Below are 20,061 nucleotides of genomic sequence, written 5' to 3'. Positions count from 1 at the left end.
GGAGAAAATTCAGTTTAACGGCATCTAAAGGTGCAATTTTTCACAGACTTGTTGCAAGCGTAGACATGAAATTTCTGTGGTGTTGGCAGTTTCTTCAGTTTGTCCAGTCAGCAGACAGTGGTGACACTGTAAAAGTGGTCATTTTTTCATGACCTGTCTCATTACTGCATACACAGATGGCCAAGGTGTGAAAACAGTCCAACTGACATTAATGTGAAGGCTGTGACTTTTCTGTTCTTAAAATTAAAGTTATCTGGCAAGTGAACAAGTGAAGAGTACCTGCAGTAAACACTTCTTGCATATGCTACACACCTCAAGACATCTTTGAGCTTTAAGATGAAGAATGTACTACTTACTATGAGTTCAACTGAAAGCGTGGGGTGGAGCTAATGTGACTTGAAACTGTTGTGTTGTGGTGAATGTGTTATTCTTCTAAAGGAAATAGGCTGTATTTTCTTTCAGTGATGCTCAGAACAGCAGCAAATAGTATTTTATTAAATTAAATTTTTGTACATTTAAAGATTTTATCAAAATTTCTTATCAGCCAATCACACGGGAGCAACTTGATGCGTTTTGGTCAAGAGAGCCTGCTGAAGTTCAAATTGATCATGAAAACGTGGTTGTTGGTCCCAGACAAGATAGTTTGAGTATTTCAGAACCTGGTGATATACTGGGATTTTTACCACACAACCATCTCTAGGGCTCACAGAGAAAGAGCTGAAAAGAGTGAAAATCCAGTAAGCAGAAGTTCTCTGAGCTAAAATATGATATATATGATGTCAGAGGTCAAAAGAAAATACACACAAGAGTATAAGATGTTAAACCTTGAAGCAGGTGGACTAAAATGCCACTTCTGACAGCTAAGAACAGGAACTCTGAGTCTGCAGTTCACATGAGTTCACTAACAGACGATTGAGAAACACTGCCTGGTCTGATGAGTCTCAATTTCTGCTGAAACTTTGGGATAGTGGTTCAGAATTTGGCATAAACAACATGAAAGCATGGATCCATCCTGCCTTGTATCAGCGGTGGTTCAGGCTGCTGCTGGTGGCGTAATAGTGTGGGGGATATTTTCTTGGTACACTTTGAGCCTCTTAGTACCAACTGACCTTCACTTAAAATGTCACAGCCTACGTGAGTATTGTTGCTGACCATATCCATCTCTTTATGACCACAGTGTACTCATCTTTGGATCGCTGCTTACAAAAGGATAATACACGATGCCATTAAGCTCAGATGATCTAAAGGTGATGTCTCCAGCACTTTGTTAAATCTAAGCCATGACGAATTCAGGCAGTTTGAGCAAGGTGTACCTAATTAAGTGTCCGGTGACTGTATTGCAAACAGTGAATCCACTGCTTATGTACACGCTTCCATGCAAACTAACTACAGGTGGTTGTTTCTATAACCAAACAGACCACTAGAGGGTAACAGCAGCAATAGAAGCTGAGCACCATTACCCCATTATTATTATTAATATAATGAGCCAGGAGTTATCTTTACTTGAAAAGAAAATGAGATAGTTCTTGTGTTTTATTGTGGGCTGACTGAAAGTGGAGGAGAAAATTGTAGCTCCAGTCCAAATATGCAGTAAATGAATAGCTTTATGAAAAGCACCCCATTGGCAGAGCAAGCCGCGTGCTTTCCTGCTGTTGAAATCACAATTAGTTTGTCATGATGAAAACATTTGGCATGTTAGTATCTGCTGGCAGCCAGGGTGTTTACAGTGTTTCACACTGGCAATTGTGGCAGTTGTAACGTTGTGCTCTGGATATTTGTCTGCAGGTCACTGGGCCACAGGTCACCGAGAGATGTAACTGAGCTGAGGCAGGTTGTTTATCTTCCTTTTTTAAAAAATCACCAATTACCACTACTTGTTCATTCATTAAAACTGAATCTGTCATGTTCCAGATGCTTTACTATAGAGAACTGATATTAAATAACACTAATAATCACAAACCCCATGTAAAAAAAAAAAAGTGTAAAATGTAAATAAAAACAGAATAAAATGCTGTGCAAGTTTCATGAAACCATATCTTATTCATTTCCTCTAAAGGCCACTTGAGGCTGAAATTCTTAGTATAAAACTCCTAACTTTACTCCAGAACTAAGTTTAGTTACTCCAGAACACTAGTTTTGGAGTAAATCTATGTGTTATTAGAGGTTTGGGTTGCGAACGCACTCATTGGCTAACAACTTGTCAATCACAAGTCATCAGCCAATGAGCATATCCAACAACTATCCTTTCGAAAACGGAGTATGAGCAAGATTTGTGAAACTAACTTAGGATTTTTTATTCAATATAACCCAAAATGAGTCATATTCACTCATTATTAGCCCAGAGCCTACACTGTAAAATGTAATTCTAGCTGTTTGTTGTTTCAACATATTATTCTATATCAGTTTGACGATAGATGACTGAAGTTGTTGTTATAACATAGAATTACAAGTTAAAAACGTCCCAATTACACCAAAAAAAGCTAAATTGAAAACTCATGTCCAGCTAAATCAGCAACTTATGTGAACTTAACAATGTGGGTAAGTTGAGCACAGCAGGATTCAAAACTGCCTCACGTGACTGCTACCGAGGTGCATCATGGGGAATTGGCGGTTAACGACATGCTCACTTTACTTGGACGTTTTCTAATCGTCTTCTTTGGAATATGCTTTCAAGGTGAGTAACATTGGTTATAACTATAAGGAAAGAGAGCTACAAAAGTTGGAACATGTTTTGAATTTATGGCATGATGTGTGTTTTTCTCTTTTACCGAAATGTTTGCTTTAGCTAATGTAACTTTAGCCGACAAGGTCCAGCTTGTATGTCATGACCAAACTTGACCTAATAAACTGACATATGGCCTTTTTTATGGGTTTAATGTGGCACTGACCAAATCACAAGTATTGTGCCGCTAGCTTTAAGGTTGTGCACTCAACCACTGTTGCGATATTAGCAAGCTAACTCAGCTAATTAATAAAGCTTATTTCATATTGTCTCTGTACTTGTAAATTTCTTTCAAGTTCACAGGCTGTTGTATTTTGGTGGAAGTTCATTTTGGCAATATTTCCAATAACTGACTGGATTCAAAAAGAACTTTTTGGCAGGACTCCGATGCTTGTTGTCATCTGTTTACCCCTATGTAATCACTTAAGTTGTTATTAACTGCTGCATGCTAAGCTGCAAGAGTGCACTGAGGACTGAGACAAAATATGGTCTACAAACCAGCATTATATTAGTTTTTATCAGATAGTCCTCCAGTGTGTTTATTTTTTGCTTTAATTCTATTGTGCAGTTATTTGTTACCCTGAAATGCTTTATGCTTAACAACAGCTCACTATTTTGACTTATTTTTGAACTCTTGTGATCAGTACGACTAGATTGTGTGAGTTTCCATACTAAAAGAGCTGTAGTGATAAAATAATTGGCATCAGAGACACTGATTTTTGGCATGGTATACTGCAGAAGTTTTTTTTTTTTTGCATAATTTACCTTTTAATTAAACTGCATTCTCTGTATTGTAACAAAACTAACATTGTTTATATGTCAGAAAATTAGCAAACATGAATAAATGGCGAAAACAATATAATTATAACATATATTTTTATTTTACTTATTTTAGGTCTGTGAAGCCAAACTTGATGCTGGGGATTTATTTTTGTCAGTGGAGTCAAATGGTAAGTTACAATTTGTGCATTTTGTCATACTGGAAACACCACAGATTATATTGTAATTTAATAGCTCTGTAGAACAAATGATATAAAGATTGTAGTGTCAGGGTACTTCTTAAGAAGTAATATGGCACTATTGATGATCACATGCAGGTGGCATAAACTAAATATTCAGACGTGTTACCAACAAATGATTCATTAACAAAAGCAATGGAGCAGACTGTTTAGGTTCTTGTGGTTGTAATAACATCCATAACTCCAGGTTTGTCATTAATTTATTTTCACAGGTCTAGATGATCACATCTGACTTTGTCATTTAAATGAGGTGGACTTGCAAACTTTGCACTCTTTTGGGTAAATTGCTGTCCACTACATATACACAGAATGTGCACAGTATTTCAGATCTAAAAAGGGAGTATGTAATGGACTTGCTGGCTTTAATGTAAAAAGCCTGTTGTGTAACTTTAATGAGGCAGTTGGACTAAAACAGTATTGCTCATCAAGGTAAACATCTGAGGAATAAGGAAACTGTTACTTGTCCTTTAACTCAGTGTTCTTTTAATCGCACGTTTACTAAAGTTTTACATCACATAAGTCATTTTCACAATCATTCTACTTTAAAAGATTTCAAGACAGAGCTTATTGTTCTCTGAACTTCCTTGTTTGCTGAACGGCAGGTAAAGTGCATCTTTTTGTTTGTTTGCTTTTGTGTGTTTGTGTTTTCTCTAATGGGCCTCAGATGACTGTTTGCTTAAATTTGGGTCTCAAAGAATCTTTTTTTAATTCTGCCTGTACTCTCCACCCCTCTTCTTCTATTGCTCAGGTTGAAGCAGAATTTGCCCGTCTTACATCTGTTGACCTGAAAGGGTTCCTTTTTGCTGTGCTTGACCATTATGGAGAGGTTCGTGGAGCTGTACAAAATCAAGAGCGGCATAGGAGGGCTAACTAGGCTCATAAAATGCTTCGGTGATGATGTAAGTGTTCAACTGCGAAATCTAATCCTTTGTTTAAGTTTTAGGTTATCCAGTTCAACTGATGAACTCATTGAAAGAAAGCTGATAAGTAAAGTCTGTCATCATATTTCACAACTGGACATTTAGTGTGGTAACTTTTACAGAATCTATGTATATTGGTGGTAGGTTGGATATCATATTCTACTTGAATATCCTGATAAGCCTGATTCAAAATCTCCAATGATAATCATATATTGATGGAATTATGTATCAAAAAGCTGTGAATTTGGAGCTGTCTACATGCTTCATAAACACTGTTTAAAAAGTGTTTTTGTTTTCTTTTTGACTTCTTTGACCAGAGCCCTACACAAAGGAAGAGGACAGAGGACCTCATTTTCTAAAGGAAGATCCCTCACACACTTTCAAGACTGTGAAGGTTAGCATTGTTTCTTTTAGTAAATTTAATAATGACAGCACCACAGTGGATTTTAAATTAAAAAGTACATGTGTACTTTTTCCTCACCAAATGTATTATTACAAGATCTTTGACACTGGATTTGGTCTGGGTTTCAGAGAAACTAACTGGCAAGCTAGCATTGATATTATTAGTGTCTTGTGTTTATTCATGTCTTCACCAGGGTCTTTGACATTTCGCTGCTGTACTGTTCACTTCAGCTTTACGTTTGATTTCTCACATTGTATATTGTAATGGCAGAGATATTAGGATATTTAAGGGGCTGCAGTGGCTGCTACAGCTGTGGGGGGCAATACTTTGGTGAAATGTCCTGGACCCTGGAAAATAGACTGTATAGACTGGGTAAGCAATTAAAGGTTACTGGCCGAGAGTCATTGGGCAGCCGGGTAAAGGTGGATGTTGATATTCAGTGCCAATTATGCAACCTGTTCAGCCATGTCTATATGCTCTTTTTTCATGCTGTTAATATAGGGGGAAAAATAAACTTTAATCAATAAACTGATTAAAGAAGCATTGTCTATGGAGCCACAATCTGATCCTGTAGTGTAGCTGCAGTTTGCACATTTCATGTATTCTCAGCCAGATTTGGTTTAGAGCACAGCCAATATTTAGCATAAGTAGATTTAAATTCACACACTGGTGATGGCAAGCTACATTGTAGCCACAGCCGCCCTGGGGCGCACTGGCAGAGGCGAGGCTGCCGGACACTGGCACCACCGGGCCCTCTGACCACCACCAGTAGGCAACAGGTGAAGTGTCTTGCCCAAGGACACAACGACTGAAACTGTCGGAGCCGGGCTCGAACCGGCAACCTTCCAATTATAAGACGAACTGTCAACTCTTCAGCCACGATTCAGTCATCCACCCATGTGTGTGAATGACTGAATGTGTAAAGCGCTTTGGAGTCCTTAGGGGACTAGTAAAGCGCTATACAAATACAGGCCATTTACCATTTAAATTGAAAATTTTGTTTGAATTCTGCAATTGAAGACATGCTCAGTTATTTATGAACATGGTCTTTGTTTAAAGCAAGAAATGGATTTGTAACATGGGGGTGCATATCTCATTCTGAAAAAACTTTAACAACTAATAAGTGTTACCCAAAGCCAATCACCATCATCCAAAGCATCAGTATGGCTCTTCTTTGGAAAGACATGAATTCTTAAGCACAAGGGATATTGTGTAATTGTAATTGTGTAATTTTTTTTCTTCTTTTTTTGTCTTTGAACCCTTTTATAGCCAACAGGTATTGAAGACACGTTTTCTAAGAGGATGAAAGTTGGCATTGCGATGGTGAAAGAAGAAGACATCATCGATGTGTTGGTTGTCCTTGAGGCGGCAGTAATCCTGTCTAATCTGAGGGATGTCTCAAGTGCCATTTCCATGCTGATGGGCCTTCTTTTTGCCCTCAACATAGACTATCCAAAGGAACTTAAGGACATCTTTGAAGTCATTCAGAACATCCAAATGAACATTGGTGGAAGGCAGTGCATCTCACTAGTGCATGGTCTAAGAAACAGACTCTTGCAGAAAGCCATGCAGAACTGTAATTGTATGCTCCTTAGTGTTAAGGACAGTTTTTATTTTACTGTTTGTTTTTTTATTCTTGCAAGTTCTCATTCTCACTTTTGTATGTCACTAAATGACTACACTTTACATTCCATATTAGACAATTACTCATTTGTTCATGGTTTAAGAAACTTATGTGAACAACAATATGCTGGACTTTGCAGATGCTTATCTCCTGCAAGTCAGTAGTTTTTCCTTTGTTTTGCAATTGAGCAGACTCAAACTGATGTTTCTGAAATATCCATCTTATCAAATGTTTCAGAAGCATGCACTCATTTTCAGAGATATTGGTTCTGTGGAATTTGTTGCAATTGTAAACGAAGACAAATACAAGAGTTTGATGTCTTAGTTGTTATAAACTGATCTTTACTGTCACTTATCAAAGGTTTTGTACTATTTTAATGTTTCAAGTTTTATGCTAACAGGTGTGACTGAGCACAATGAAGTTTAAAAATTTTGCAAATGTAAAGAATAACTTTTCTAAAATAGCAAGTGTCCCGTTGATACATTACATTAATGCAGACTTTATGTTGTTACTTCACAAGAATCACTACTGCTCCTAGAGTATTGGTCAGAATTTAATCTTCACCCAAACTGGGCTCAAGACCAAGTTCAAATTTATTGTTTCACAGGGAGCAGCCTTTGAGTTTTGATGGATTGTGAGAAAGATGAGCTACGTCACTGATTTTTCTGTTTCTCAGATGACTAAGATGGCACAATAAATGGTGAATGTTGGGTGCTCATGAGTAATTGTCTTGTCATGTTCTTAAAACAAACTTTCTGTATGAAATGATCAGATAGACTTTAATGGAATCTGTGGGGTTTTATTTTTTTTTCTGTAAACAACAGAAAATTAATTTAAAGGAATGTAGATATTTAAACCTGAGATCTAAGATAAACCTAACAGGTAGTTTTGCTGAAATGGATGTTAGAAAGCTAAAAAAACAAAACAAAACTTAAGATGTTTAATACACATTTTTCTTTACATCCAGTCAATCAACTCTGATAATTAAAATGAAACCGATTTACAAGTTCACTCAGCTACCTTAAGGAGCTCAGGTAATTAATAAAGTTAAATCAACTTAGCTAACAGATTATGTTAGTTAAGCTAAAATAGATTCCTAAGTTAAAAGAACTACTAAAGTATTTGAATTAACTAAAAAACCCAAGTCAACTGAACTAGGACAAGAGTTTAAACAATAGATTATTTTAATTTAGCTGAAAGAGTTTTCCCAAGTAAAAATGACAATTAAAGGAGTTGAACTGACTAACAAATCTCAGTCAACTAAACTAAGATGAAAGTTTAGACAACATGTGATTTTTCATTAAGATAACAATTGGTTGTGTTATAAGAACAAACTCTATTTCTTGACTTAACTTAAAATTTTAAGGCAGCCCTTTACCTCATATTTTTAAGTTGAAACAACAAGTTATATTTTACAGTGTAGAGGCAGACAAGAGTCTACTGGGATCAAGTCAGAGCACCGTGTTCTGATTAGACTTCTATGGGACTAGAGGTCTATTTAGCAAATCGCCCCCTGATGGACATTTTAAAAAATGCAGGCTTATTACGCTTCCACATTTGCTTCAACTTTTAGATCCTGAGTCTACGCCGTCTTTTATAATGTCTATGAGTCCAAATTGAGGCTTTAAAACAGTAGAACACAAAATCAATGGGAGCTGTCATGATATATATGAAGTCTATAACTAGACTCCACTGTTTTAATTTTTATATCTGAGTGATTTGATTCAAACATTGCACACCTTTGGTACAAAAAGATTATGCATAAGGGCACTTTGAGAATTCTTGTACATGCCAACATGCTGATGATGGACATTGTGGACTTTGGCAGGGGTTGCTGTTGCTATGGAGAGTTTATCAGCCTTTTGTTTGTATGAGATAGAAGCTGAGCGCTATTGGATTCTTTCCTCGGTGTATCTGTGTAAGCCTGCGGGTAAACAGAGCTATGGCTGCATTTAGATCAGCTGCTGGCCCATATAAACCCAATACGGGATGGAAAACAAGCCACCCACAGGACCTTTCATTCATCAACAAAAACAGATGGGCATCCCTGGAGCGAGCGTGCCAAATCAAATATAACACCTGTACAGTATGTTAGGTCAGAAATGATTTATTATGAAGTTGTTTTAGTTCTGAAACTGTAATTAAATCTAATTTATCTGAACAACAAGTTATGCAAATGTAAATGTACTACATGTGAGCAAAGGATGAGGTACAGGGTTTGAGAGATACTGTAAAACTGAATCAGTGATTAAGTCAGATACAGCAGTTTAATAATTCTTCAAATTTATTATATTATTATATTGTCCTCTCCTTTAAACATATCATCATATAAGAGAAACATACAAGCAAACATCTTGAATTTAAAGTCACTTAAAGCACCACGTATGATCAACAAAAGGTAATCAAGTTTAGTACAAGTATTAATTTTACAAAATGCTCTCTTTGTGTTGTTTGGCAATAATAAAGTCAAACATTAAATGTTGTTGTATAGCTGGTATCACACAGTATGTATCACACAGTATCATGGGTTAGGGCCACTTTGGGAGTGATTATAAGAAAGACAGACTCCACCGCTGCATTCATCATCTGAGAACTTCCCAGACTGGACATTATCAAAAAATGTGCTGCTGTACATGCCGCTGATACTGCTACACTGCAAGTCTGAGCAACGGTGGTCCTCCTGGGATTGAGGAAAACTCCACCTGCTGATGTGACTGTCCAATTCTGGACTGGAAAATCTGCTTGAAAGAGGTGGTACCTTTGCTCTTGAAACACAGATAGCAACGTAGCAACTGTTCACTCCTCCTTCTGTTCACTCACAGCCAGCATGTCCTGAGCATACCACGAGGCCAATTCTGTGCTATGACTCGCTGTAGTGTGTTTTTAGCTTTAGTTTTTGTGAGAGCTTGGTTTGCTTTACCAGCAATAAGTCAGACTGGTTCTCCGGGGTTAGTTAGCCAGGGGTATCCTTTGCTACCAATTTCTAAGCAGTCAGTGGGTTTGGGGGTTTCAGAATCTCGTCTCTGCTTTTTGCAGATGATGTGGTTCTGTTGGCTTCAGTGAAGCAGCTTTCACTGGAACAGTTTTCATCCAGGTGTGGATCAGCCTGGATGAGAATTAGCACCTAGCATGTGGTTCTCAGCCTGAAAAGGCTGGAGTGTCCGCTCTGGAACAGGTACAACTTTCGGCACCAAGTGGAGAGTTTAAGTATCTTGGGGTTGCTTCATGAGTTAGCGGAGAGAGGAATGAGACTAACAGCCAGACTGGTCTGTCGTAATGAAGGGAGAGCTGAGTGTAAAAGTGAAGCTGTGAGGTCTGCATTTCTACTCATGAGCTCTGGGTAGTGATTGAAAGAATGAGACTGCAGATGCAAGCAGCGGAAATGAGTTTCCTCCAAAGGGTGTCTGTGCTCAGCCTTAGATAGAGTGAGAAACTGAGCTGCTACTCCTCCACATCAGAAGGAGCCAGCTGAGGTGTTTCAGGCGTGTAATGAGTGCCAATCCAGCACATGCTGGAAGAGATTACATCTCTGGGATGGATAGTTATTTATTTATTTAAATTATTTTATACAGGGGGTCAAAATTACCCTGATTGGTTTCATCATATAAATACAACACAAGTAATGTTTACTTGAAATTACTGACAATTAAGTGATAGCACAATCACAGGATAATAAATATGCTTGTAAGTGGTAATGTTGATTAAGTTGTGTTAATGAAAAGTTTAGATTTTTTGTTACTAAAAATATGCAAATTAATTGTAACTTTACAAAGATTACATTAATTGCATAATAATAATGCTTTGAGAAGAAATAAGGTTATAAATTATTCATGGGGTAAATGAAAGGTTAACATTTAAGCCTACTAGAAAATGGTATCCCGGGTGATTTTCCAGAAAACTTGACCCCTGACCTTAACCTCAAGGTCGAGGTCACTCAAATTTAAACACACACAAGATTTGTATGAATTTTAAAATCCTACGTTGCCTTGTCCTCGAGTTATTGCACAAGCTTGGATGTCCATGCTACCCCATCAGCCTTTTACAGCTAAGGGGTAAAAAAAATCAGTATTTGACTCTAGAATTTAGAGCAAGCATCTCTAAGTGACCTTTAAAGCACAGCCATTACTGAACATGTTAAATGTAGACTGCCTCTCGCCCCTTTGAAACAGAAAGCGAGCAGAATCCAGGTATTATTAGAACTCCCTTTAGGCTTTTATCCTTTGGCTGCATGAGTCTCACACTCCTCTCATATCCAGCAACCACAGGCCCATGTCTTAGTCTGTTTACCCTAACATGACCTCTGTCTTATTGGGCTCTGAGCCATGAGCTACTAAACCAGTGTGTTCCTTCTTGTCACTTCCTGGCAAAATAGTGGTGCAACTCTTTGTACCCTGAGGCAGTGAAAGCAGCTGAGTGGAAATAACTAGATGTAAAGTTCTGATCGGTCACGTACGTGGTGAGATTTCTTTGGTGCACGAGGGTCACATGGTGGAATGTCTACAGGGTAGAGTTACTGAACTTGACCTCATCTCCATCTTTAGAGGAGACCCAGTGACACCGGGCGGCAAAACTCTGTCTACTTTGTTTCTTTCCCTAATCACTTCTCCTTTCATCCCCCACAGCTGTAATCAGCCGCACCATAGGGACCATCCACTGATTGATATAATCACTTCTGTATGCTTAATTAACCGACTGCAGATGACATTAAAATAAAAAATATAACAGAAGAGTAACACTTTAAACTCGGTTTTACTTTTTTTATTGTCATTTGGAGCGCATTTACAGTATTTACAATATTTTCAGCTGCAAAAAAAGTGTAGCTATAAAAATAATTCTGTACATACTGTATGATTAAGATGGATTTAAATCATTAAAAAACAAAAAACAAAACATAAGTGTTCATATGCAACACGCGTGGACCCAGGGCATTTTGTTCTCATATGGCACATTACAACAAAATATCTGCCCCTGCCTTGTTGGATCACAAGATGGTAGAGAATTTAAACACGACATCCGATGAAGTTTAATAACATTTGCCTCCATTGAACTGTCCAAAAGCATTAAACCTCCCTCCAAGGCAGGCAAACGCTACTATAGCTTACTGTTGCATGTCAGAGAGAACTCCGTGTCCTGTAGATTATATCCTGTACTGTTCTTTTCACTGCAATTGATGCAAATCAACGCCCAGAAAGAGAGTGGATTACATTTAGCCTGGTCCACAAAAAACTGATGTTAGTGGGAATACTGTGATTACATTTTTTTTAAAAGACAAAAAAAAAAAAAAAAATGCATGCACAAAACTTGCTCAGAGTCAAACATTTGTTCAAATTTACACACGAAACAGCATTACAGTACAGCAAAAATGTAACAATGTGCAACACCAGTATTAGTTTAAATACTTCAAGTATTTAAATAAAGTGATCCTTTGGGTGAAATTGCTGTGATAAGGCTGAACAACAGGTGCTTCCTGTTCACAGAACACCTCCACATGTCCCTTATTAAACAGCTGTAAAAACTTTTAATAGATAAGAAAAGTCTTCAACAGCATTACTGTATGAAATCAGTCATAATCTACGTTTTTAAAAATCACCCACAACATGCTGCATTATCCCCGCCCGTCTGTCTCTTCCTCGAGAATGTCACCTCGCACTCTCGACCGATACCGAGTGTAGTTCAGCAACACTGGAACGACTTCACCAAAGTCTGAGAGGTGATTGTAATGCATTTCCTGTTAGTAGCCATTTCTGATGTGTGCATTTTCTCATGAAAAGGATAACGGATGCAGGAAGCATTAACGAGCTACTGCTAAAAAAAACAGGCTGAAATTAAAAAGGCCACTTATGTCTGCTCTAGTCTGGAGAGGATTCTCAGAGTGAAAAAAACAAAGTCTGGTTCCCATCTTGCTGGCAGAAGACGACACGGGAATATGAAGACGTATTCTGGAGGCTTCATTGTATGCACTGCCCAGAGGAGGTTTTCACTTGGTCACCTTATAGCTGCTCAGATCTAGGGGCTCTTTGCTGGGTACACACCAGTCGTCAGCCTCTTGGCTCATTTTGTAGTTCTTCAGAGCAGTTTTGTTGTACACTGGCAGCCTTTCGATGGAGTCTGTGGACAGCGCCTGGAGGGACAAGACGACAGGATGTAATTACAAATGGCCTGTCTTACCTACACTGGTTCCACAGGTCTGCAGAGTTGGTTTTGTGTTTAACAAAAGGCATGGCACAGGGCAGCTTCTATTTGTTATGCGCTCCAGACTTTCAAACTGCCGGCTTCTTGTCACAGTTTCATGCATGATCACCCTGCCTGGCTCACCTTCAAGTAGATGACAGCGTCTGTGCCATAGCCCTCCATGGAGTAGAGCTGCAGGTCCCCCTGGAAGTACTTGGCGTAGAGACGAGAGATGGGCAGACCGTAGCCGAAGCCAGCCTGTACAGAGAGACGAGGGAGATCAAGGGTTTAAGAGGGCTTTGTTCTGTCACACTGCAAGCAGCACTGTTCATCCATGGAACAAACAGATCTTTTGTCAAGTTTCTATTGTGACTGAAGGTCAATGGCTTTTTCAGAAAAACAAAAATATTAGTCCAGTGCTTCAAACTTTAAATGACTAAGTAAGCAATAAGGAGGCTATAAAGAAAGGCACCCAAAGAGAATATGGTGCTCATAACGGCACCCTTTAGACCTGCTGAATAAACAGTTTGTGTTGTTTGTGCAAAGCTGTTAATGATCGACTCCTTTGGCTTTACTTTTACTTACCAGTGGAGGCCGTTTCTGGTCTCCTATGGGTGGAGCCGGAGCAGTAGAGTACATGTAGCTGAAAAGGTTCTCGATCCTACGAAATGCGACACCGCCACCCTGGTCACTCACCTACAGCACAGCACGGGCAGGGGGTAAAAATAGAGAATGATGTGAGGTGCTTGGACAGAGCTGAAGAGAGATGGGCCTGCCTGTCACGAACACTTGGCTTCAATTTAAGGGTGGAAACCGAGTGGCTTATGTTTGTGTACATACTGTCATGACAAAGGTGTGGTGCAAGAGGTGGATGGCCTGTATTTGTCAGAGGCTGCTGCCGGAACTGAAGGTGGAAAGTGTAAATAAGACGAGTCTAATTTCAAGTGCAGATACTCCCATTTAATTCAAAGCAAAACTGTTCATATAAAAATGTGCTGCGTTAAAGACCAACAAGTTTTTGTTTATTATAGTATGTCACTTATAGTCAAGCGAGTCGGGCACAAGAAGCCTCAGTGTTTTGTTGACACATGGGCATAAAGTCAAGATTTATAGGCTCTGTGAGTACGAACGCACACAGCCCATGGTGCTAATCTTATCAGAGCTTAGTAGCTCTGCGTGCCAGTAGGCACTGTGCTTAATTGAGGGTGAAGTCATTACATAACATGTTTAGAGAAAGCGTTGGGTGGACATAACAAAAGGAGGGGTAAGTTTAGCTTTGAAATCAGATGCACGCTTTGTACCGTGTGGGATATCCCTGTATTATTAATGCAATAAATACTAAATGGGTGCAACGACAACAATAAAAACGGATCAGTGTGGTGAAATAATTTTGCCTTTACAAGCTTCATTAACCTTGCTTTATATGTGCTTGTTCACAAAAATAAAACACACCTACACTCCTGTTGACTCCTACAGGCAATTTAAACCCTTTAATCCAGCTGCTGCTAATATATTAGAACACTATGGGAGGAAACTCCTGCACGAATGCATGTAGAACAAGACCAAGCTCACACCAAGGATGACGTTTGATCTTTCGCTTTCCCACCACATTAAGGATGTTATCTGAATCCAGAGTCGGGCTGAACAGAGGTTCATATGCTGTGCAGATTTTAGCACTTTTTAATCATTTAATTTTAGGTACTGAGTTACTGTTAAAAATTTCTGGATTTACCAAATATACACATAAGATTGGTCCAATATGTACACCTGTGAAACCACACCTTTTTCCCCCCAGTACCAGTCATCAGTTTAGATCATTTGATCTGACGTGCCCAATTTTGGGGATCATAGGTGTAGAGATGCTTGCCTTTACCTGCACCTAAATGACACTTACTCAGAGGTGCTCAAAGTGGCAAAAAACCCACTTGAAGGAGAAAAAGAGATCGCTTACAAAAAGGACAAAAAAACAAAAACGACAACAACAACAAAAAAACAAACCACATAAAAATTCACAAAGCTTGTTATACTTTCATGATGGGATTATTTTGCTTATAACCCTATATCTAACTGGGTTAAGTTGGCTGAGGCTCTGGATGATCAGGCCTATAGACCGCTCGACAACTGCCTGGTAACTATGAGCTGCCAGGGAAAAATGTGTATTCTCCAACTGTTTGGCATGTGTTTGCTAAAGGTTGCTGGCAGTTGCGAAATCAGTTGCTAAAGCCACATTTACACAGGCATAGACTCCAGTCAGTGCTAAATGCTGCTGTATCAAAAACATCCTTGTACTGGTTTGGTTCCTACCAGACTCCCCCAGTCACCAGTAGTTCACCTGGAAGACGTCCATTTGTCTACGCAAACTTAAAAACAACTCGCCATGATGCAGTGAAACTGAAATGTGGTACAAACCAGAAATGGAGATTACTTTTACTTTGAAGGCAAACCCTTGCAACCAAAACGTTTCAAAAGGTGCAACTTTTACTCTGAAGTTTTGTGTTGCACGTTTTCAAGCTTCACTGCAGCTAACAAGGTAAATGGCGAGTGTTTGCAAAAAAGTCAATCAGCACACTCAATCATCCAACCCTGAAAACTAGACTGAAACTGGCACTACTGATTTACAATGGGCTGTGAGGTCAGTTTCTTCATCATTAATATGCAAATTGTCATGACTATTGATCAGTGACAATGAGCACCATTTTAACCCAACTCTCTGTGAGTGGGGGGGCAAACATCTCCATAATTGGGCACCTGACAATAAACCAATCTACATGGAGGAAATTTGGATTTCAGGATGAATTGTCCGTTCAAGAATTTTTAATTTTTTTAGATTGCAACTCACCTTAATCGTCAAATCTTCATCCCCAAGAGAGACCATGACTTTAATAGGTGGAAGGTTCTTGCTGCTCTCATGAGTCTCTATCGTAGCCCTCATAGCATTCTAGAAAAAGGAATATTTAAGACAATAACATTAATTTTCAAGATGTTCAGGAATTCTGAGTCAAACATGCACATATTCAAAACTGGCAGCAGCTGGGTCTCCTACCTTGAAGAGCTCAAACAGCATGTGATAAAGGTGAGATGGCACATAAACAATCGTTATTGGATGACTCGTCTTCTTCACTGCACAGAAGGGAAAAAAGAAGAAGTATTTATTCCATCCACTTCATTTACAATTCATTATTCTAACCACTCATGGATGATTTCCATTAGTGGCAATTACTCTGCTGCACTCTGGTTTTACGCTTTGTGAGGATGGAGAGGAAAAGGTCTGTGTGTCAATACCGCCTGATGTGGTCAGCTAGGCCCGCTTAGCCATCGAATCAGACTCTCTGCTATATTTAGAGCCCTCTCAGATCCATCATGCTCTCTTACATAAAACCACTCATACTGTGCGTACATACTGGAGGCCCGGGGTCTGTTTGTGCTTTACTGAAATCACTTCATTGCACTGCAATGACTTTTACCCTTCAGGCTGTTTGCATGATTACCTTAAAAGATTTTTCACACCTGAGTAAATATAGCGCTAAAGGGTCAATATGGGCTGTAGGACAGACTTCCAGAATTCCTAAATTCTGAAACTTACGATTCATCTCCTGAAGTATCACATCAGGGGAACAGAGGTAGTACTGATCACAAAGCATCTTGGCACTTCTGAAGGCATCTGTGAATATAAAGGGAGAGCATGTCACCAAAAACAAAAAACAAAGGGTCAAAAAAAAAAAAACTCCAATTCAGCCATATTGTATATTTACCCTGGACTACGTCTCCAACTTTACAGTGAGGATCAATGCTTCCAATGGTGTTTGGGTGAACCGGATTGGTGGTACCATCAAAAATCAGGGCTGTAGGAATAAGAAAACAGTGTAAATCTTCAGCTAACGGACCACTGAGATATATGTTTAACTAAAAACTACAGAAATACTATACACAGCTTGGTTTTGATGCCAAGATAATGAAAAAGTACAACTATTTTCTATTGTTTTAATAGTGCTATTTATTAATACATATATTAGAAAAATACTTAAAAGGGGTCATATTATGTTCATGCCAGCTCGATAATATAACTGTTATACTCTAGTAGGTCAGCTTTGCATGACTCACAGCTCAAAATAATCCTTATTTATCTTATTATTGGCCTTGATGCAACCCCTCAGCCCATTTTTATGAAACAAGCTTTATGGGTATATTATGTGTATCTGGGACACCCATATATCCCCTTTTTTTGAGATCATAAAGACTCAAGAAGAGTTGAACTGTGTTGAACACAGTGATTACTTATAACATATGGTGACCTCATTATTTGAAACATTGGCTGTGTTTACTATGATCATTTACCACCACGACAGTATATAAATGACAGAAAATAAAGCTGAGTTTAAGCAGCTACGAGATGCAGAAACCTGCATATGTGTTAAAAGTGTTCTCAAGAAGAGTTGTGCAGTTAATAAAGCATAAATGCTTTCCTTTACACAACAGTGATTTTGAAAATCTAAACTATCAGATCAGTGATATGCATCACCGGTCTTTGTTCCACATGGCTGATGATACCTCCACAAGCTCCCAATAACAAAACAGAAGTCTGAAGAGCATAACATCATGCCAGAGCAACCATCTGCTGTTGACATGCGAGTATTTTCAGCACTTGTCACAGGGACAACAGGCAAAAAGAAGGAGAATGGGGCGTATCAGTCTGAAAAATGTAAAGCCATTCATTTGATATACTCTTTTGCCTAAAGCAGAAAAATCTGAGCAACTTTGCTTTCAGAGTTCTGCTCAAAATGGGAGGCTTGCTGCACCAAATCCAGCCATGTGATGACTCATCAGTACATTTACATCCGTTTACATCAGCTTGTAATTGTGTAATGAACGCTGCATCATATACAAGCACTGCAGTCGGTGCAGCATTTCTTCTTTTCGGTGCCTCAGTTTGTGTGGAGCCCATTAAGACTGTAATTTGTTTAAAAGCCCACACAGAATGAAATGGTCAAAAGATTAAACACGGCAGAATCAAATTAGATTTTCATAAGCTTTTTCATAACCTGATCAGAAGAAAACAAATTCTAGCATGTAAACAATTTAAGCTAATTTCTTGCTGGCCATGCGCTTCCTGTGATGATTACCTGACGGCATTCAATGATATCCAACAACAACAACACACTGACAATAAAGGCACGGTGAAAATTAAAAAATAAATAAATAAAAAATTCAAACGTTACTCACTGTGCTGGTTGATGAGCATGCGGATTGAGATGCGGCTCATGTAGAAGCGATCCAGAAAGTACTGGATGTTCTGGTTGGTGGCCACATCCTGGGGGAAGGCCTCTTTGTATTCTATGACACCCTGGGCCATGGTGGGCACCACATCATTGTGTCTGTTTCTGATGGTAACTAAGGTATCAACAAATCTGGGGAGGAATGACAAAGACATCCAGCCATCAGGGGTTTGGGCTGTATCACATTGAAAGGGATGAAGGCGCTTGGGAAAACACAAAGGTCATGTTTCATTACAAAACATAAAAACATCCATAAGAATGAGAAACGTACTCTCCAAGGACTTTGTGATCATCAGGATTCTTGTCCAGGAACTCAAGGAGCTCCATTAAACTCTGGACATACCTGAAAATATAAGTTAAAACATGTTAACATATGCTGCAAAATACAAGAGAAACTGCTAAGTCCTCAATTTTTTAAGAAAAACTTTGTTTTTGGCACAAGGATATACAGATCACAGCCCACTCCTCATAAGGGAAACAGCAGAAACAGCAGTCTTGAAAACAACAGTCACGTGACATGTGAGGAGAAACTGGGGTAAAGTTCAACTCTAACGTCTCTGCCTCACTCTCACCAGCGCAGCCCTAGTTGGAAGGAGTACAGCTTGGTCAGATAGGGGGCTTTGTAATTCTGAGCACGATGGGGGGAAATAAACTGGCAATAAACACGTCAACAGCTGTGACTGTGACTAGACGGAAGATAAAAGCTGGCATCAAATATGCTTCGTAAAACACCAGAGGCTGAGAGACACTAACTGTAATAAGCTGCTCTTTTGTTTTGGAAAATGTTCCTGCTGAATAAATACATTTAAAACATAAAAAAGCAACTAAATACATTTGATTACTTGGATCATATTAACCAATAAATCCCATTCGACTTACCAGCCCTGCACCATTTTCACAGATGGAGTTGTGAGCAGTTTGTCAGGGAGCAAGTTAATCTCCTTCATGATATTTGAGAGTCTTACTGGAAGCTCCTGCCTCAGAAAAGCAAAGGACGTCTTTTCACAGGCATTAATGGAACCTGAATTGGGGACAAACAGATGTACTGACTAGTTGATCCGGAGAAAAATACACATTCAGAAGTTTTTTTAATGTCTTAAATGTTAGTAAGAAGGACTTTGTGTGAATTTGAGACATTTGGAGAAAGTTTTTTTTTTTTTGGAACTGCTGACTGGAGTAAACAACTGTATGCATAACGGTGGGTAATTTTTTTACTAACTTTAATCCAACAAAATTGAAGTCAAGTGGATTAAAAACAACAACAGCGATAACAACAACAACAACAACAACAACAACAACAATAATAATAAAAATTAATAGAAAATTAATATTCGCATGTTGACATCTGTGTCGTCACTTGCAATCCCTTTGCACAAAACGTGTGGTAGTCTGCACATCATAAAGTCATTATTAGCGGTTCATAGTGGTGATAAAATTAAAAATATATACTATAATGCACACATAGGCAAGTGATAGGCCCACGTCTGACGCAACACTAGCAAAAATGAGCACCACGTTTCTGCAAACACTGCAGAGCAGATGCAGAGCCGTGCAAGCATGCATGGCCACGGGACATTTGGTCACGAAACTGTGGTACATCTGTGGTCACGTCTTCGCACCTGATGCCACATAGGTCACGTAGCCCCCCATTGTTACATCACAAACCAGCAACAACATTAGCTTGGATCAATACTCACCGAAATCGAGAAACTGCTTCATGGAGAGGGGTGACGGAGAGAATTTCGAGAAATGCTCGATGTGTTTCGGCGCGCTGGCCATGGCGGCGTTTTTCATGATAAACCGAACGAACTTCATTGTTGCTCTGTGAGGTCCCGAGTCCACTCAGAAACAGGTTCCAAAGCTAAGCTACTCCAAACCACTGAAGGTGTTTTCATGCTGTAGTATGAAAACAAGGGAGGCAGCAGCGGA

The 20,061-nt window shown here is 39.0% G+C and overlaps 1 protein-coding gene across 1 annotated transcript; it reads right to left on the bottom strand.

The window, feature by feature from the left end:
* Nucleotides 1–11,525: 11,525 nt before the first annotated feature.
* pdk2a (pyruvate dehydrogenase kinase 2a) lies at nt 11,526–20,061 on the bottom strand. Its single transcript, XM_003448725.5, has 11 exons — nt 19,830–20,061; nt 19,012–19,153; nt 18,404–18,475; nt 18,080–18,264; nt 16,612–16,701; nt 16,443–16,520; nt 15,903–15,979; nt 15,699–15,797; nt 13,445–13,555; nt 13,004–13,117; nt 11,526–12,809 (listed from the first exon to the last, which is right to left on the bottom strand). The coding sequence occupies exons 1-11, from the start codon at nt 19,945–19,947 to the stop codon at nt 12,666–12,668; spliced, it is 1,230 nt and encodes a 409-aa protein (XP_003448773.1). The 5' UTR covers nt 19,948–20,061; the 3' UTR covers nt 11,526–12,665.

The sequence above is a fragment of the Oreochromis niloticus genome, linkage group LG8 (assembly GCF_001858045.2).
Source record: "Oreochromis niloticus isolate F11D_XX linkage group LG8, O_niloticus_UMD_NMBU, whole genome shotgun sequence".
Classification (NCBI taxonomy): Eukaryota; Metazoa; Chordata; class Actinopteri; order Cichliformes; family Cichlidae; genus Oreochromis; species Oreochromis niloticus.
This window is presented reverse-complemented; position numbering and strand designations above follow the sequence as displayed.

Bases quoted from the DNA above. Each gene is read 5' to 3' on its own strand.
- pdk2a (XM_003448725.5), bottom strand. From the start codon at position 19,947: ATGAAGTTCGTTCGGTTTATCATGAAAAACGCCGCCATGGCCAGCGCG. The intron at 18,265-18,403 runs GTACGTTTCTCA...ATTCCTCCCCAG, and splicing joins GATCACAAAGTCCTTGGAGA to ATTTGTTGATACCTTAGTTA. The intron at 15,980-16,442 runs GTAAGTTTCAGA...CCTTCTGTGCAG, and splicing joins GATACTTCAGGAGATGAATC to TGAAGAAGACGAGTCATCCA.